Below are 14,097 nucleotides of genomic sequence, written 5' to 3'. Positions count from 1 at the left end.
GAAAATCTAAGCCTGCAGTGTAGCCATGCATTACAGTGTTGGGGTGGGACTCTGGGGGCGGGGTGTCTCCTCTCCGTCCCCTCATTAAAGAGAGTTCTCGTTCCTTCCCAGGGCTCCATTCACAGGGATCACGGATCTGTCGGTAACAAAGAACAAAATCATCCAACTGTGCCTGGACCTGACCACAGCAGTCCAGAAGGTTGGTAACGTGTCATCACTGGCTTCTAGAACATTCTCCTCTTGTTTCTTCTTTCTCCAAGGGGTTCCCATATGGGTACAAAGTGTTCAATCCTCCCTTCCCATCAGAGTTTGATGCTTCTGTGAGAAATGACCAGCAGCCTCAGGCTCACAAATGACTGTCTTATACTCACTGATGCTTCTGTATCTCTTTGAAAAGAAACTGGAATTGTGGAATAACCAAGTCCCACCATTTTCGTGTTCTTAGTGCTTTGCTGTGCTTTGCTGATTCTGACTTCATTTGACCTCAGTTGTTGGGGTTAGAGGTCAGGATGGGACAGCTCATGAGGCTGTAGCAAATAACCCCAAACCGTAGCAGTTTATTTACATGTAAATGGATATGCCCCTGGGAGATGAACTCTGGTTCTTCTTACCTCCAACAATCAGCATCCTGCTTAGACTGTCCCTCTGTCCCCCAGCAGAGAGACACCGCCTTGGTGGTTCTTATGCTCTGGTATTGAACTGACGTGTCAGTCCCCTCATGCCTTTCAGTGAGACATGGATGTTTTCACCTGTAAAGTTTTGTGTTACTTTGTAATTTGTCTAGCGTCTATGGTATTAACTAAAAAATAGGATTATGAGTACTAGGACCAATTGCAGTCCTGTTACTTGGCATATAACAGATTCTTAAAAATCATTTTTGGATTGAATTTCTTATGAATATGTAAGGAGGAGATTTTTCTCTTTTCTATCTATTGGTTTTAAAGATTATCTTTTTTCTTTTTCTCCGTCCCCTGTGTGTATGTATATCTCTGTGGATGTTTGTGTATGTACATGTCAGTGCACATGAGTATGGATGTCCAGAGTCTAGAGCAACAGATCCTTCACAGCAGGAGTTAAAGGTGCTTCTGAAGCTCCCATTTGGATACTGGGAATCGGACTTGGGTCTCTGTGATATTAGCTCCTAACTACTGAGCCATATCCCAGTCTCTCCTTGTGATTTTAAACTCTGTGATGTGATGATTGTTTCTATGGTTGATCTGATAAAAACAAAAAGTCCTTCCCTTATTCCTGACTGCAGCAACAGAGGCAGGTGTGTGTGTGTGTGTGTGTGTGTGTGTGTGTGTGTGTGTGTGTGTGTGTGTGTGTCCATCCATCCCTCTGTAAAACAGAATAAAGTGTGGCTTCGTTTGTGCCAGTTCTTTGAGATCCAGTCCTGAGCAGCCACCGAGTTTGAAGCACATTTGATCTGCCAGAGGTGCCCAGAGGCACTGAAGGGATCTGGTTTTGCTCATTTTTATGACGTATGAGGTCATCTTGATGGAAAGAGTCTGACATCAGCTGTGATACATGAGTGTCTGAGACCACAGTGGAAGGTATTTCCCAATGCTACCTGAGGGTGCTCTCCCTTCCAGTTCCCTCCCCTTACTGTCCTGGTTGCTTGTTTGGGTTTATAACTGAGTTTATTCGCAGTCCATTACATCCAAGTGTAAGAGGTGAACAGTGAAATTAGCAAATGGGCCTCAGTGGTGACTTGTGTGCCCTGTGATGGGTCCTAGTTGTTGAGCCTGACTTGGACACCGGAGGGAAGGTGTCAGGGCAGAGGCAGAGGCAGAGGCAGAGGCAGAGGCAGAGGCAGAGGCAGAGGCAGAGGCAGAGGCAGAGGCAGAGGCAGAGGCAGAGGCAGAGACAGAGACAGAGACAGAGACAGATGCAGGGCAGGTGAGGAGGCAGATGTGGGGGTGGGGTGGGGTGGGTGGGAGATACATTGCTGTTTGTTTTTATAGAAGAGTAGCTTTGTCTGAGCAGGTTAATCTTGGCTTCATAGTCATTCAGACAGTTCCTTCAATAAACATTTACTTGACTTCTGTGCTTGTTACTGTCCTAGCACCAGGGTGCCAGAGCAAATATATCTGTATCTCAGTGGACTTAGTGTGTAGGGTCAGAAGCAAGAAGCGAGGCCAGTAAGCAGAGTACCTGTGTATGAAGTTACATAGTTAGCCAGCTGAGGAGGGATGGGCGCAGGAGGGAGGGACCAGAGGGTTGACATCTGTGGCTGCAGGAAGCCTCCTCAAGAAGACAGCATTGGAATAGCTGATCTGTGAAGTTGTGCTCACCTGGCAGAATGGGCCTGTTGCAGGACCTCAGTTTGGAGCATTTTTTGTAGAGAGTGTTTGAACACTGCACTGATGATCGGGAGACTGTAGCCAGCCCCCTTCCACTTGGGAGGCCCAGGCCCAGTGTGGTTGTGTCTTCTGCAGAGTGTCCTTCCTACTGTTGTCTCATGGCACATGGCGCATGATGGACGGTGATTTCCAAAGAGCGTTTCAGTGGGGAGATAGGCAGCTGTCACCACAGGTCAGCCCCGGGGCCCTGGACATCTCATTTAACAGTCATGAGCCTTCACTTTCTTATCTGTAAGATGAGAACACCAGCGTTCACCTTATCAGATGGCTGGGTAGAATTTCTAAGGTTCCCCTCCTCAACCCCACCTTTGAGTAAGAAGAAAGGCAGTGTAGAAAACGTGACGTGAGATGGCAGGTGCGTGATGCAGTCTTTAATCCCAGTACGTAAGAGGCAGAGGCAGGCAGAGTTTGTGAATTAGAGGTCAACTTAACCTACATTGTGCATTTCAGGACAGCCAGGGCTACATAGGAGGCCCCCCCCCCCACCTTTTTAAGATGTGAAGAAAAATGACGGTTAAAAATGTTAAATGGTCCTATGTACCTGTGTATGTACATACATACATGCATACATACATATGCGCATGCGCACGCGCGCGCGCGCACACACACACACACACACACACACACACACACACTAATAGACCTGTATGTAAAGGAAGATGTAAATATAGCTGGTAATTTGAGAGAAAAATTGTGTTTATCCTGGCAGGGAAAGAGGTAGACACAGAATGGAGGAGGGGGTGGGGTAGGGGTGGGGCTAAGGCAAAAGAAAGAGAGGGGAAGCAAGGAGGGCAAGATGGGAGGGAGGGAGGGAGAGGGGAGAAAGAGAGGTTTAATTTACAAAGTCATACATGTAAGATACACTTACACGTGTCAAAATTAGGTATAATATGAACAGATGTGATTTCTTTTTTGTATGTTTGTGTGTGGTGCTGAGACTAGAGAGGGCTTCTTCGTGCACAGGAGGCAAGTGCTTACCTACATAGCAAGTGCACTGAGCTACACCAAGCAAAGTACAGGGAGTTTTAAAAACCGTATCTGCCTCAGAGACTGCTCTGCAGGTGGGCGTGATACAGCACAAAAGCACAGCACGGACTCAGAATGTGCTCAAGGGGGGATAGAGATCTTGGGTTTTGGATATTTTGGGGAAATAGTGTTTTCCTGAGTCAGACTAGATGAGTTAAAGAGAAATAAAGAAATTAAAGAAATATATATGCTGGCCTTACTTTCTGGAACTTAGTTCTAATTTGAACAGATTTTCATAACTTTGAGTTCATACATCTACATATATACACACACATATACCTTTTTAAGATTGATGACTTAAGACATGTAAATATACTTGGGGAATGTCACTTTCTGGACTTTGGAAAAGATATGTCTTGGCTCTTGTCCAGAATCTATTTTCTTCCTTCCTTCCTTCCTTCCTTCCTTCCTTCCTTCCTTCCTTCCTCCCCTCCCCTCCCCTCCCCTCCCCTCCCCTCCCCTCCCCTCCCTCCCTCCCTCCCTCCCTCCTTTCTTTCTTTCTTTCTTTCTTTCTTTCTTTCTTTCTTTCTTTCTTTCTTTCTTTCTTAAAGATTTATTTATTTATTCCATGTATATGAGTACACTGTAGCTGTCTTCAGACACACCAGAAGAGGGCATTGGATCCCATTACAGATGGTTATGAGCCACCATGTGGTTGCTGGGAATTGAACTCAGGACCTCTGGAAGAGCAGTCGGGGCTCTTAACCACTGAGCCATCTCTCCAGCCCCCAGAATTTTTTATAGTAATTGAAACCATCGTTTCTCTGCTGAATGTCAGTGTGCATGGGTGGGCACGCGTGCAAACACATACCTCCCCAGAGCAACCAGCTTGGTGAATGAGTTCAGTGTCCTTTCCAGTGCAGTGTGGTGGCTGCTACAAGAGGGGCTGTTTCGGAAACTGCACTCTTTCTCTTATTTGACCTCTGACCTTTCCTGGGGACAATAAGGAACGGGAATCATCTTCCTTCTCAGTTCAGGAGCCTGCTTCACTAGAGCCTTCATCTCAGACCTCTGTCCATGAGAGACATCTGCTTTCCCCTTCCTCTTTACGTCCGCATGCCGCCTTCCCTCAGCATGTGAAGTAGTGAAGAGGGATGCCAGCCTCTGCTTGTCCTTTCTCCCCTTGCAATGATTCTGTGCACTTCCAAGCATGTTTCCGTTGTAGTCAACATCGAGCGCAGGGGTTGGTCTGCCAGTCCAGTCTTGAGGGCTTAAGGTGAGAAGAAGGAAACAAAGGCAGGACGGGGTTGTGACCTACGTTTCCAGCTGGACTCACCTCTGTCATCGCATGATGACTTCAGGTGTAGTGGTGCAAGAATGAGGAGGCAGCGGCAGGGCGGAGTTTCTGTCCAGCAGGAAATAGTAAAGGAGCAATATTTGAAGGAGAGGGGGAACAGCGGGACAGAGCAGAGGGAGACACCATCACTGACTGGGAATTGCATGTCAGGTGTGTCTTCCCGCGTGAGCCCTGTGGTCACACTGAGCTCCCTACAGTTTCTAGGATGCTGAACTTGCCTTCTTATTTTGCTGGCAGGAAAGAGAGGCAGAGGGGTTAGCAGGCAGGCTGTACAGGGCGCACCATTCGTGAGGTGGTAGACTGCGGACAGGGAGTAACAGAGACCCACCTGAGGCAAGGTGCTAGTTGCCCTGGGTGGCCCTGACTGCTGATCCAGGTGGCCCAGGACTGTCATGAAGCTCTGCTTCAGTGTGTGACTCATGAGGGGTGACTTGTTCAGGAAAGTTTTCTTCCTTTCTGTTGCCACCACACCAGATAATGTGAGGTCATACCTGCAGCTGTTTCCTTTCAGGGTGGGGAGGAATGAATGGGCGTGGGAAGTCATCTTGCCCTTGATAGAAGGTAGTGAGCGAGTCCTCACAGACACTGGTCAACAGTTTGTGATTCTCACTTGTGCCTGTCGGTCTCCATGACAGTTGGATCGATGAGTTCTAAAAATCAAGTTGTCAGGACCAATGGGTCACGCCTCAGCCTTGACTCCAGTGGCCTTCTAACTGGGTGACTCTCCAGGGAAGCCACCATTGTTCATCTGTGACTTATCTGCATAGACATAGTTGTTAGTTACCTTGCTGTCATGGGGCCTTGTGAATGGATGGTTTCTGGAGTTGCTGTTTATGTAACAGCTCTGTGGTAATAGCGGATGACGACCTGTTGTGGAAGTGGATGGTTTAGTTCCTGAGCATGAAAGCGCAGGTAGGAGAACACTCTGTCAAGTTGCACTTACTCGTTGTTTACAAAGTGTCTCATGTAGCTTGGGTCTCTATCAGAGTCACACTTGTGTGAAAATGTGTTTCCGAATTTCTTAATTTTTTTTCTCCCTAGACTGCTCTTCTTATGATAGCAATCATCAGTTTTTGGGAGCGGCAGTAAAAAGCTGTTACTGTGTCTTCTACTTTTATCTGGTAAAAGAAAAATTAAAATTTTAAGGAGACAAAGAAATCCTGATTCCGAAATCATGTGGGATAAAAACTGGTAGCTGTCCTTGCTATAGTCGGGAAAAATGACCTAAATATGACGTTTCAACTCAAATGAAAAAAACATCATCTGATGAATTCAGAACTGATTTGTATGTTTTTATACACCTTGAAAGCCTTATTCTCAAGATTGGCTCAATTTGGCATTGTACTCAGTGGCACAAAATAAACCAGTTCTCTGGGCAGAGAGACAGCTTAGCAGTTAAGAGCACCTGCAGGATTCCCAGCTTCTTCTTGGTTCCCAAGCACCCAGGACTCCAGCTCTAAGGGATTTATCACCCGCTTCTGGTCTCCAAGGGCACCAGGCACACACGGGGTGCACAGACCTCTGTGCATGCAACACACTCACGTGTGTAATAAAATGAGCAAATCTGATTTTAAAAATTAACAAGACACTAGCTTATCAGATTTCCCTTTCACGTACCCCATGGTCCGAGTTGAGAACCCCCAGTGCAGCTAGTTCTAGAAGGCTACCTGTGGAAGTTTCATTCCAGAGCGGACAGTGGTGCTGCCTATAATCGCCTATAATCGGCTAACCCTGCTGGCACGGTGCTGTGAGCCTTTTCTTCTTCCGCTGAGAGAATAATGCCTTCCGCTGAGAGAATAATGCTTTGAATTCCATCCCTTTATTCATTGTCATCAATACCATACCCCAAGACCACTTTTTTGGCAGTGTGTTAATGAGTGTTTTGTTAAACTTTTTCATCTTGTAAGGACTAAAGTATGTGATTTTAATCTCACTGGTGCTTAAAATAAACTTTTGTGGCTGAGTTTGCCCAAGGTCTTATTTGAAAGTTGTTCTTATAGACAGGACTTGAGCTAAGGACTGCTGGCTTGCTGGCCCAAAGCAGACTGGGATCACACGGGAGCCATAGGCAGGATTCTTGTATTTGCCATTTTTTACTCTACAGACTGGCCAATAGGTAGATTTCAAGTCTGTGGTTTTGTTTGGTGACAGGACTAGAACCAGGCCAGGACTTCACCTGAGGTGTATGTTCCTAGAGTCGGTTTGTAGATTTTGTTTATAAGTGGGTGTTCACAATCGAGAATCCGTACCACAGATCCTTGGGATAAGCTCCATTGGTGACACCAGAGCCTCAGAGAAGAGAAATGTCAGCTCCACATTTACTCAGAGCTCACTTCTATATCCATGTCTACCAGGACTGCTCAGGGTCAGCGCTTGGTGGTGGCAAGATATGTCGGGAGCCTTTAGGAAAGATTGAACCCAATTCTTCTTTCCTAAAAGATTTTATTTATTTCTTAGAATTTTATGCTCTACTACTATATTTACAACATTTTATCCCTCCATCTGCCCATGTCTCCCTTACTCTGTCTCAAATTAATGACCTCTTCTTTAGTTCTTGTTATTACAGACACATCCATCAATACATACACATACCTACACACATACATCCACATCCATCTATATACACACTCCCCCAACTATACATACACCCACACCCATCTATACATACACAACATCCACATCTATCTATATACACATTCCCCCAACTATACATACACCCACACCCATCTATACATACACACATACAGTACATTCACATCCATCTATAAATACACACAGACATACATACACATCTATCCATACATATATACATACACACACATACATACACATCCATCTATACATAGACACCCACCCACCCAACTGTACATACACACACACCCATCTATATATACGCACACACATCCACATTCGTCTATACACACACACATATATATCCACATCTATCTATACATACATACACAACCTTCTGTACATACACACACACATACCCATCTATTCATACATATACATACCCATCTATACATGCACATACACACCCATCTATACACACACACACACACACACACACACACACACACACACACACACACACACACACTCTACTGAACCTTTTTAGTACTGCAGGTAATTACGTGCTTTCACTGCAGGCTTTCCGTGGAAGAAACAGGTATTCTCTCTCAGCAGCCACTGATTGCTGTAGAAGCTGGGGAGGGTGAAATTTCTCCTGTCTGGGTTGTCTTGTCACAGTGCCATCATATAGGTCTTATTCAGACAACCATATTGTTGCGATTCCTGGGGGCTGCTTCCCTGTCATGTCTAGAAGACATTATTTAGCATCAGGAATCCTGGTCCAGTGGCTCTTAACCTCTTTCTGTCACCTCTTGGTTTTCCCCAAGTCTAAGGTGTGTAGGTTGTGTGGTAGATACACCAGTTGAGACTGGGCACTTCCCTTTCTCTCTTCTGCATGTGACCAGTTGTGCTAAACCAATTCTGAAAAAGCTTTTCATTCTTATACTTACTTTTCTTTCTTTATTATCTATGTAACCCCATAAATTATTATTTCTTCTTCTTCTTTAGGATTGCCTCGTAGCAGAAATGGAGGATAAAGTTTTAAATGTGGTAAGTCTATTTTCTTAAGGTTACAATACAACTCATTTTCCAAAGGCCTTAGGGATCATACTAATTACACGCACTGGCTAATTATATCAAGATGAACTTTGAGACACTGGCTCTGGGATTTGCATCTTCATTAGATGGAAGGGTGAAGGTTGCTTAATGATATCCCTGTTTATGAAAATTCCTGTGCTTATTGGCTGCACTGAGCTCTCTGTTTCTGTTTCATTTTTACCGTTGTTTTATTTTATTTTATCATTTTTCTCCCCTTCTGGAAAATTCATCGGGGTGCAATTATGCACCAGCTGCTTAGTATGCAAATCAGGGCAAGAATGATGTGTGCACTTCATTGCAGAACTCTTTCCATTAAAAAGGAAAACCTTGGCAAGAACTTTAAGATAGGGGAGAGGCATGTCCTATGACTATGTAAAGAACATTCTGGAAGGATTCATCATCACTTCCTCCTTTTGACACAAGCGGCCTGTGCCCTTTTGATAAAAATCCTCCTCCCATTTGGTTGAGGAATTTGGCAATGAAACTGCTATAAATACGTTTTCCATAAATAGGGAAGCTAAACAGAGCTAGAGGAGTGTGAGAAGGTGCGTGTTATGGATCCCCCCTGGAGAGCAAAGTCGCTGTTGGAATTTCCGGATGCCTGTGGTCATTTGATTTTGGAAGGGTAGATGCTTGGTTTCGAGAATACGTGCACACTTCTGGTGGCCTCTGTAGGAAGACCCCTCCCTGTGGGTATCCTCCTGTCCTTGTTTCGGTGTTACTTCATAGTGTGACGTCGAGGGGTCATTGAGGCCATAGAACCAAAGCGATAGAAAGGTCAAACAGTGCAACTGAGACGTCATAGGGAAATCTAGGTGATCTGGGCTTCAGAGGAGTTTTGAGATAGAAAGCCAAATGAAGAGTCTATCAACAAGAAAGAAATAGTGGACTCCGTTCCAATCACAAGCTGTCTTCTGCGGCTCACCTTGAAGACAGTGAGGTGTTAGGTCACAGGTGGAAGTAGAGGAGTTTGAAAACACCCAGAGGAGACCCAGAGCATATGAAGTGTGTTCATTTGTGATCAGGGAATTACAGACTGAAGCCAGGAGACAGCACTACATGGTCAGTAGACTGGCTACACTTCAGCACTGACAACGGCAGATGCTGACAGTCATGTGGACTATTGGGACTTGATGCTCGGAGGGATGAAGAATTGGAGCAGTTCAGAGGACAGTTTGTCAGTTAGTTGCAAAACTAAGCGTATTCTAACTGTATGATCTACCAGTTGCTCTGTTGGGCGTTTACCCAAGGGAGCTGTAAATTTAATGTCAACAAAAATCTGCCCTGAGTTGCATGTAATGTTTATAGCAGCATTATTTCTAATTGCCCCAGAGTGGAGGCAGACAAGCTGTCTTTTTATAGGTAAATGGATAAACACATGGTATATCCATAACCTAGAATATTACTCAACATTAAGAAATGAGCTATCAAAATTGTGAAAAGAGACAGAGAAAACTTGAATGTATCTCGTTAATTGAAATAAACCAAAAAGGAAAAGCTGCACGCTGCATAATTCCAGCTGGTTGATATTCTAGAGAAAGCGAAGCCATGGAGACAGTGGGAAGATGAGTGCTAGCCAGGAGTTTAGGGCAAGGAAGAGTGAAATGGATTATTAGGTTGAGCACGGGAGACGCTGATGGCAATGAAATTACCCAACCGAATGCTTTAATAAAGGATAAAAACATTAAATGTTTGTCAGAACCTTTAAAACAAGCACCACAAACATGAGTACTAATGAAACTTGTGGATTAGATATTGGTTCATCAGCTGTAAAAATATACACCACCACGTAGATAGACGTTAATGATGGGGGAAGCCAGCTTGGAGAGAAAGAACCTGGAAACAATGTGTTTGATGCTTGTTTTCCTTCCCAAACCCCGCAAACCTGGAGTTTATTACAAACACAACAACAAAAACTGATTTAGAGTAGAATATTTCCCGCCTTGTCAGCATGAGGGAGCCCTACATTAATAACCTGTCAGGTGGCCAGTGGCTTCTTCATTGCCAGAGGGGTTTCTTCCTGGCCTGTGCTTTACAGTGGTTGTAAAAAGCCATGCTTTTTAGAAAGCTGAAACTGTATCGACATTCCCAAAGACCGTGACATAGAGTCCCAGTGCCAGGCGTTCCTTGAGCAGGATTATCCCAGCCAGTGCTGGGCAGAGCCAAAGATGACACGTGGGGTGCAATGCTCTACAAACGAGCTTGAGATAAACCTGGCTAATGATTGAACTTCCTCAATTCCAGGTCAAGGTCTTGAATGGCATCTGTGACAAAATGATGCACTCTACTACGGACCCTGTGATGAGCCAGTGCGCATGCCTGGAGGAAGTTCACTTACCGAATGTTAGACCCGGGGAAGGCCTGGTAAGCATCTCCTTGGTTTCTGGTACAAGAAACAGGCATTCACCAAAGCACTAAGCTGTGTCTTACTGTTGTCACTGTAGCTCTGAATAGTGGAGTGATATGATATGGTATGATATGATATGATATCATATTACATTATATTTCATATCATTAGGGATTTGCTACCTTAAACTTAATATTAAGATGGTTATCTTTCAAGTGTAAAAGTAAATATAATTTTAAAATTGTACCCTCTGGTCTTAACAGATTTGTTTTTAAGGCCTTAGCAATGCAAGGAAATATAAAACATTTCCACAAAGGATAGACGGTCCGTGGGAACAAAACATCTATTCTGGAAGTCTCTGTCAGCACTTAGGATGTGTGTGAGGAGAGGCTGGTGGAAGGAAGTGACTCCTAGGAAAATTTCAAAAATTTTCCTCCTCCTCCTCCTCCTCTCGTAGGGTATAGAATAGCAAGCCCTGGGGATGCATGCAGGTCCTTCTCATAGGCAACAGGAATCCCGGGCGGTTCATTTGCAGAGCTACAGAAAGCCACGAGGTCACTGACCAGCTTAGAGCCTCGGAGAGAGCTTCCAGTGGGCTTTCTCATAGACAGGCCTGCTGAATGGATGACCGCAGATGCTGATGCCCAGTGCCCAGTGCTGAGAGCATGGGGCTTGCACAAGGAGTGGTTGTAGCTGCTGCTGCTGCTGCTGCTGCTGCTGTTAGTGATGGATATGAAGGGGGAGGCAGAGTCATGGATGTATACATTGTTGCAGGGAATTTTAAGGCAGTCTCTTAAATAGGAACGGAAAAACATCCCTTTCAACAAGCCTACATTGTTAGTGGGTAGAAGTGCACCATGTTACTTGGCTTTCATAGTAAAGGACGGGTTAGCATAGTTTAAGTCTAAACCAGGAGCAATTCCTGGATGTGAGTTTGTAGCCAAGGATTGAATCAGATCCCTGCCCTGAGTGGGATCAGACAGAATTGTCCTTTCCTACTATAGATCCATCTCAGCGATGGCTGGGGGAGGGATGTGTAGTTCTTAGGGCGGAAGCACACTGAGTGCAGATTGAAGGCTTGGCGGGAATGGTGGGAACATTGAGGGGTGTAGGTTACAGAGCAGTACACATTCAGAATAGATGTTGGGTAAAACTCCTGTTTTACCCTGCCTGCTCCCCTTCTCTGTCTCCCCTCATCTTGTAATAGTTCAATTGGGACATTTATATTTGGGCCGTCGAACCGTGAAGTATTTGTCTGATAACACGGTATTATCTGAGTTTGCTTAAAGGTGTCTCTCAGGAAAGCATATTCTCCCATCCTCCGGCTTTCCCTAGCACAGAGCAATGCCAGTGGCCGATTGCTGTGTTATCCTGGTTCACACGCTTCATCTGCAAGCCCATTCTACATTACAATAGGCTCTAATAAATCGTCCCAAGAGTACACTGATACCCGATGGAACCAACTGCATTGTTTCTCTGGGAAAAAGCGACGGTCAGAGAAGAATAGCCCTTGTTCCTAATGCCTGGCTCCCTGAGCAGGTCTGAGAAAATGTCTCCATCCTAGAGCTGTGGCAGAATTCTGTGTGCCCAGCACACACATTATAACATCAAAGAGTCACCTATCTGATCTTGACTACTGGTATTCAAATGTCCTCCCTCCCTCCCTCCCTCCCTCCCTCCCTCCCTCCCTCCCTCCCTCCCTCCCTCTCTTCCTCCTCGCTTTGGATGGAGTTTCCTGGTGTTCTGCAAGCCTACACAAGTACATAGTGCTCAGTGCTTTGAAAGTTCACGTCTCAGTGCAGCTCCCGTGAACGTTGGAGTAAAGAGTTCCTATGTTCTGCTTCTCCCTAGGGCATGTACATCAAGTCAACCTATGATGGACTGCATGTGATTACTGGAACCACAGAAAATGTAAGTGTGCGTCCGTGAGTGTAAAAGCCCTGTGTGCTGAGACACACTTGACACAGCTCTGAACTCTGAGGTTAAACCTGTGTATGATGTTATCTGGTGCGAGAGCTGATGGTGGCCGGTTGTGTTTATCCCATCAGCCGATTGGCTGCTGCTTCAAACCAGCTGATGTCAGTTTATTATTATTATTTAAATTGCCCTTTATTGTTCTGGTTCACTTGCCAGGTCAAGTTTCTTTTCTGTTTTTTTTCCCTCCATTCTTGTGCTAATTATTCCTTTGGCACCATAGAGGTGGGAACCTGAAAGTATAAAAATAATGATCTTTGTTTTCATGAGTCACTCACAGAAGAACTAACTGGGTTTGGTGGCCGCATGTACAGTGTGCAGTGTGTGTAGTGCATGTTTCTGTATGTGTTTGCATGTGTGCTCATGTGTATGGGAGTGCATTTGTGTGGAGGAGAGACATCAACTGCAGGAGTGTTCTCCTCAGTTGCTCTCAACCTTATCTCTTGAGATCGGATGTTTCCTTGAACCTGGAGCTCACTGATTGGCTTGACGGGCTGGCCTGCAACACCCAGGAGTTCTCCTGTTTCTGCCTCGATCACTCTAGGGTTAAAGGAGTGAGCCACCGTGCCTAGCTTTGTACCTGGGTGCTGGAGATCTGAAGTTAGGTCCCGGCTCTGCACAGCAGGCACTTTACCCACTGTGCCATCTCCCCAACCCTGGGCTCCCTCGTTACCCTCTCAAACAGTGTGAATGTGAAACACAGGCAGAGCTAGGTAAATGTATTTGTCTTGCAGCCTGAACTGTGGGTTGGGACATAGGCATGAAGCAGGAGCATCTCCGTAGCTCTCCTGTGCTCGTGTAAGAAACATGTGTGCTCGTGTAAAAGAAACATGTGTCCTTGTGTAAGAGAAACATGTGTCCTTGTGTAAGAGAAACATGTGTCCTTGTGTAAGAGAAACGTGTCCTTGTGTAAGAGAAACATGTGTCCTTGTGTAAGAGAAACATGTGTCCTTGTGTAAAAGAAACATGTGTGATCGTGTAAAAGAAACATGTGTGCTCGTGTAAAAGAAACATGTGTGCTCGTGTAAAAGAAACATGTGTGCTCGTGTAAAAGAAACATGTGTCCTTGTGTAAAAGAAACATGTGTCCTTGTGTAAAAGAAACATGTGTCCTTGTGTAAAAGAAACATGTGTCCTTGTGTAAAAGACATGTGTCCTTGTGTAAAAGAAACATGTGTCCTTGTGTAAAAGAAACATGTGTCCTTGTGTAAGAGAAACATGTGTCCTTGTGTAAGAGAAACGTGTCCTTGTGTAAGAGAAACATGTGTCCTTGTGTAAAAGAAACGTGTACTTGTGTAAGAGACATGTGTCGGAGGCTTTTTGATCAAGGGAGGAGGACATAATTCCAAAATATAGGGAGAAATTTGTCAGCCTCTTTTCTCCCATCTGCTGAGAGTGGTGAAAATGTGTGTCTAATATCAA

General features: G+C 45.0%; 1 protein-coding gene and 1 long non-coding RNA gene across 8 annotated transcripts in view; one reads left to right on the top strand and one right to left on the bottom strand.

The window, feature by feature from the left end:
* Positions 1 to 14,097, top strand: part of Cnksr3 (Cnksr family member 3) — a 92,341-nt gene that overhangs the window by 59,593 nt on the left and 18,651 nt on the right. Inside the window, exons 4-7 of the mRNA NM_001012061.1 lie at positions 112 to 199; positions 8,266 to 8,307; positions 10,600 to 10,719; positions 12,554 to 12,613. Coding sequence (NP_001012061.1) covers positions 112 to 199; positions 8,266 to 8,307; positions 10,600 to 10,719; positions 12,554 to 12,613 — 310 coding nt within the window. The remainder of the gene's footprint in view (positions 1 to 111; positions 200 to 8,265; positions 8,308 to 10,599; positions 10,720 to 12,553; positions 12,614 to 14,097) is intronic.
* On the bottom strand, positions 2,018 to 6,459 carry LOC120099109 (uncharacterized). Of its 7 annotated transcripts, none has more exons than XR_010062868.1 (3): positions 6,354 to 6,448; positions 4,201 to 5,804; positions 2,018 to 2,592 (listed from the first exon to the last, which is right to left on the bottom strand). It is a non-coding gene; the product is annotated as an uncharacterized LOC120099109 (long non-coding RNA). The 7 variants fall into 7 exon arrangements; XR_010062866.1 differs by having other exon boundaries at positions 6,304 to 6,430; XR_010062870.1 differs by lacking the exon at positions 2,018 to 2,592 and having other exon boundaries at positions 3,879 to 4,599; positions 5,178 to 5,804; positions 6,304 to 6,430.

The sequence above is a fragment of the Rattus norvegicus genome, chromosome 1, assembly GCF_036323735.1.
Source record: "Rattus norvegicus strain BN/NHsdMcwi chromosome 1, GRCr8, whole genome shotgun sequence".
NCBI lineage: Eukaryota > Metazoa > Chordata > Mammalia > Rodentia > Muridae > Rattus > Rattus norvegicus.
Note: the sequence above shows the minus strand (reverse complement) of the source record. Positions and strands in the feature narration are given on the sequence as shown.